The sequence below is a fragment of the Nothoprocta perdicaria genome, unplaced genomic scaffold, assembly GCF_003342845.1.
Source record: "Nothoprocta perdicaria isolate Ctin4 unplaced genomic scaffold, notPer1 scaffold_334, whole genome shotgun sequence".
Lineage (NCBI taxonomy): Eukaryota > Metazoa > Chordata > Aves > Tinamiformes > Tinamidae > Nothoprocta > Nothoprocta perdicaria.
The window spans coordinates 565,041-570,175 of NW_020455571.1; the positions used below are offsets into that span (position 1 = coordinate 565,041).

Sequence of the window (5,135 nt, forward strand, 5' to 3'; positions counted from 1 at the left end):
GCCCGCCGCGCGCGCTCCCTGGCGGGCCGCCCCGCGCCCTGGCGCCGCTCGCCAATGAAGCCCGGGCTCGCCCCGACGGGCCCCAGCGCCGCCTGCCTGGGGCTGCCGCCGCGCCGCGCTCCCGTGGGGGGGCCGCGCGTGGGATCTGCTGAACGCATCCCGGCTTCAAACGGATCCCTCCAATGAAAACATTTCTTCTTCTTCTCCTCCTTCTCCTTTTTTTCACTTCCTTTCTTTTTTCTTTTTCTTTCTTCTTTTCCTTTTCCTTTTCCTTTTCCTTTTCCTTTTCCTTTTCCTTTTCCTTTTCCTTTTCCTTTTCCTTTTTTCCTTTTTTCCTTTTTTCTTTCTTCCTTTGCTTTTTCTTCCTTTGCCTTTTCTTCCTTTTTTTTTTTTTTTTTTTTGCGAGGCATTTTGTCATGCGTTCAGCATCTAGCAGGTCTTTGCAGAGGCGGTGTTTCAAGTTCCTTTCAGCAGTGCCCGTAAAAAGTTCGAGTTGAACTGGAGAGAAATAAATAAATAAATAAATAAATAAATAAATAAATAAATAAATGAAAATACAATGAACTGCATTAAAAAGCACAAGAAGTATCACTTCTAACATTTCTCCACGGCTTGCAATGTAAAGACGCCTTCTGATGAGCGTCCCGACTGGCATCCTCGGGTCTCCCTGCACTCATGGTGCAACCCGGCAGTTTGGAGCAGGCTTCAGTAAGCTGCGCTTGCCCTGGAGCTGTGTTGGGCCCGGCCCAGGACTGCCGTGGYGGTGGCTGGAGGGCTCCGTCCTGCCCAGCCAAACTCCGTTAGCCTCTCCGGTTTTGACACGTTTTCCCGAGCAAGGCGACCTCCGTTCTTGTTCTCCTCGCCCTGCTCGCAGAACCGGCCAAGCCGCTTTACCGCTATTTTACTGCCAGAGCGGATTTGTGGTTCCAGCCTGGAGAGGTTCTAGGGAATAGAAAACACGGGGTTTAGTGGAGAGGTATTAACCACGACATTGCCAGTTCTGGCTGGGCCAGCACTGAAGAGCAGCGTAAAAGAGCCATTAAAAGTATAAAAGTTGGGGGGCTGAGCCCCAAACCTTTGCCACCCATTGGCACAAAGATTTGATGATACATACACAAATTTGGGTGCCTTAATTGGGCTATAGTAGGGAGTGGTGGCACTGCCACGCTCATCCCACTGCCCCTTTGGCTCCCTGCCTGGGAGCTCCTGTGCTCGACCACGTGCCCAGCACGGAGCCTGTCACACGCGTGGCCCTTAGCTGTGGCTGCGGGTCCCTTATGCAGAGGCTGTGCCCCAGTGAACTGAGCAGAGGGCAGAGATCTGCTCTAAATCCCATGGAYGCAGCCGGTCCCCAAGTGTCCCCGGGCCGAGGGGGCAGCCGAGCTCGGCGTGGAGCTGCCGGCAGCTCAGCCGCGGCTAGGGCAGGGTATTCCCGCTAGCAGCGCAGTCTGGAAGCGTTTCAGCCCAAGCCAGGCCACTTCCCCGGCTTTTCTGCCCTCTCCTCAGTGCTGTTTGCAGGGAGAGCTTAGGCTTGTCCGTGTCCGAGTTGGGCAGTGCTGAGTCAGGCTCCTGGGGAGCCCCTTTCCGCTCGCAGAGCTTTGACCAGCAAAGTCATTGCCATGTTGGAGAGAAGAGCCCTGGCGTGTGAACGTGTTGGAGACCCAGCACACTGGGCGAAAGAGCTGCTTTCTGCAGCTCTGAGCTGTCCTTGTGCCCCTGTATCCCTGAAAATGGTCCTGGGGACTGGAAGGTCCAGCTGGGTTTGAACATCCGCAGGGATGGAGACTCCACCGCCTCTCCGGACACCGTGTGCTCAAGGCCCTCGCAGTACAGACACGTTTTCTTGCGTCGCGTGGTGTTTACCGTGGGTCACTTGGCGCCTGTTGCCTCTTGCCCTGTAGTGGGCACCAGAGCTGGCAGCGCCCGCCCCGCACGGCGCTCRCAGAGGAGCGGAGCCCACACGAGACCTTCCCCACAGCAGGGAACACGCAGCGTTTGTGCCCGGGGAGGCCCAGGCCCCCAGCGAGGCCCAGCAAGGCCTACAGGAGGGGGCCGCTCCCGCCCACTGGCCCCTGGAGCGAGGCCGAGGGCCCCGCAAGCCGTGGGGGCCAGGGCCGCGAGCGCACGCGGCTGCCGCGGCAGCGCGGACCTGCCTCTCRCTTCCCTCGTGCTGCAGGAAACAGGCGCTGCCGCCGTCGCCAGCGCCGCAGCTCGCTCGATYGCTACCAGATGTGGGTCCCATGCGCTTCTCATTAGCGTGGCAGGAGGCTCTGCCTCCCCCAGCCTCGCTGAGCTGGGCCTTGGCCCCTGGTGGGAGTGTGGGGCAGGATGGCCACGAGCGTGGTGGGGATGGACCCGTGAGCGAGAGGTGCCCGGGGGAGCAGCCGGCCCCAGCGCTGGCCGTGCACGGAGGAAGCTGCGGGTGGCACGTCGGGGCCCGAGCTGTGGGCGCAGCCCTGAGCTGCTTTGGGCAGCCCAGGAAGGGCCTTGGCCGGCCTGGGTTAAGCTACGGAGGGACCCGGACACAGCAGGAAAGCTCCCGCTGTCCCGCTGCTGCTCAGCCGCCCACGCAGCACCAGGGAAGCAGCGGGGGCCCGTGCCCTGCAACCAGCTTTGCAGAGTCATCCCGGGTCTCCGTGGGAAGCAGAGGCCCCCGAGGGCTCCCCGTGCTGCCAAGAGCCCCTTCCTGCTGCCCCTCCGCCTGCAGGTCCCCTGGAGGGAAAGCCTGCGGGGATGGACATGTCACCAGGCTTGGTTTCCAGAGATGCCAGTGGTGGATGATTCACTGCACACTTAGGGAGGGCAGCAGGGAAGCTCCTTCCCTCYGCATCCCGTAAAGTCTCTTTCCCTGTCCCCAGATCCCCCTGGCTTCCAGGGATCAGCCTTTCCACAGCTCTGCTGGTCTCCTGACGCACCCAGTCAAGGCAAAGGGAGCAGAGGGCACAAACACAGGCAGGAAAATCTCTTACTCTTCTAACTGCAGACGTTTCAGTCAGGATTAATCCTACGGAGAAACCCGAGCACAAACGATCCCCCAGGAGGCTTTGCCGGAGCCCGGTGTCCCCGGCGTCGAGCTGTCCCATTGCCACGACTGAGTCACCGGCTCCAGCCCCTGGGGCTGCCGGCACTGCGGCTTTACCAGGCAGGGGAAGCTGATGCACTGCGGCTTCTGCTGGCCAGGAGAAGCCTGTGGGATGGCGCGCTAAGGGGCGAGAGCCGGGGCCGCGTGCCCAGAGCCCTGCTCGTCCGGCGCCCGCGGGGCCCGCTGGGCTGCCCTGCTGTGGACGGGTCTTGGGCGCCCTGCCCTGCGCCTGGCCACGGTGCCGCTACAGCTCCTCTCGTGCACGCGCTCCAGCGTGTGGGTCTGCAGCGGGAGAGATGGTCACGGGAATAATTGGATGCAGAGGCTCCGAGCGGAGGCTGTGCCAGACGGGAAGTGGGAAAGTGGAGGCTTTCTTCAAAAACAGCGGCTYGTCTTTTTGGATGGGGTCCGGTGTYTGCAGCRGCTCCCTAGAGTCGSYCTCCGCCAGCTTCTCCTTGGACCCTCAGCTCTGGCAGCAGCCCTTGGTCCCCATCCTCTGCAGCCCTCGCCACTGCTGCCCTCCTCCCCGCTTTTTCCTCCAGGGATGCTCTTGTCCGCTCCTCAACCATAGTGGCTTCGCGGCGCCGCCTTCCCTCCTCTTTCTGCCCCTCTGCTCCGGGGAGCACTGTCCTACCGGCATCGCCAGSGTAGATTTATTTCATCTTTGCTTCTCCTTGTGCCCGCACAAACACTCGTCTCCYTGCTCCTGCCATGGCCAATCTCCAGATCTCCCAAGATCCTGATCTCCCAGATGCTAGCAAGCGTGGCCTGGGAGGACCTCATCTTGCACGGAGCTCCAGCCGCTGCCTCTGTTTCCAAGCACTGCCGTGGAGACCTTGTGCTAGAAAGGGTTCCTGGGCAGGCAGCAAATTTGGGATCAGTAGTTTTGGACATTGATTCAAAAATGAAACCTGACAGACACCCGAAAATGGACGATGACCAAATCAAACACCAGATGAGTTCATCCTGTGCCATAGAAATGYAGGAAGTCAGGCAGGGGAAGTCAGGCGGGAGAGGGAGTCTCCCAGCTGCCTCATCTGGATTCATTCAGAGTTCAACCTCATGTAGTAAATTGTCCTCCCACTATGGCCTCAGGAGCTGAACACCTGAACAGCATTTTCCCCCAGGAGTTAAGATAAGATGTGGAGTCAGATGGTCCCACTCGCTATGTCCAAATGTGGCTGGAGGACAACATGAAACCTCTGTGGCAGAGATCTTCCATCCTATGGGCTCTCCTGGATGAGCTGTGTGGACGATCTGCGCCACGTGAAGCTTCCACACGCCCTTCCTGACCTGCTGGGAACTCCGCTGGAGGCTGCAGCTCCTGGTGCAGGGGCTGAAAAGGAAGCAGGCAGAGCAAGGACTGCCTCACTGCAGAGATCGCCTGGGCTGCCAAACATCAGGCCTGGAAAAGCTGGATTTGACCTGAAGGAAGGAGCAACATGTCATCAGAAGCTTGTCAGGAAACATGCTCGCACTTTGATTTTTTGAGTTGAGCAACTATCAGAACTTGGATGTGATGCCGTCTATGCGCATGCATCCTGACTTTCCTCCAGGMGCCTGCTTCCAAGGGAGGAGAGCAGAATGCATGGCCAGGATGAAATCCATGTTATCTGGGACTGAGCAGCCCAACATGGTGCTCCTGGCCCAGGAGCTACTTGCGTTTGTGCCCCCTAGAGAACAGAAGAGTTGCCAGAAGCTTGTCAGAGAAGTGTGTGACCCGGCTAGGACTTACGCATAGTGGCCGAGGGCTGGTAGGGGCGCAGAAGGACTCAAGGGGTRCAGAAGGACTCGAGGGATGCAGAAAGACTCGAGGGGTGCAGAAGGACCTAAGGGATGCAGAAGCACTCTATGAACTCAGAAGGACTCAAGGGGCGCAATGGGCTGCGTGGCAGCCATCCCCATCCAGCTCCTTGGCCTGGGGCTGCCTCTTTGCTGGCCGTGCCTCTCTTTTTAGGCAGCCTGACATCTGGGAATAGCTGGGGACAAATCCCGGAGTGTCCCAGCGCCTTCGCGCTGATCAGCCCTATGGAGGCCACCTTGGGGCAGGCTC

General features: G+C 59.4%; 1 protein-coding gene across 1 annotated transcript in view; it reads right to left on the minus strand.

Moving 5' to 3' along the window:
* Positions 1 to 4,821, minus strand: part of LOC112951045 (protein DGCR6) — an 11,316-nt gene extending 6,495 nt beyond the window's left edge. The window contains exon 1 of the mRNA XM_026043667.1: positions 4,818 to 4,821. Coding sequence (XP_025899452.1) covers positions 4,818 to 4,821 — 4 coding nt within the window. The remainder of the gene's footprint in view (positions 1 to 4,817) is intronic.
* Between the last annotated feature and the right edge of the window lie 314 nt (positions 4,822 to 5,135).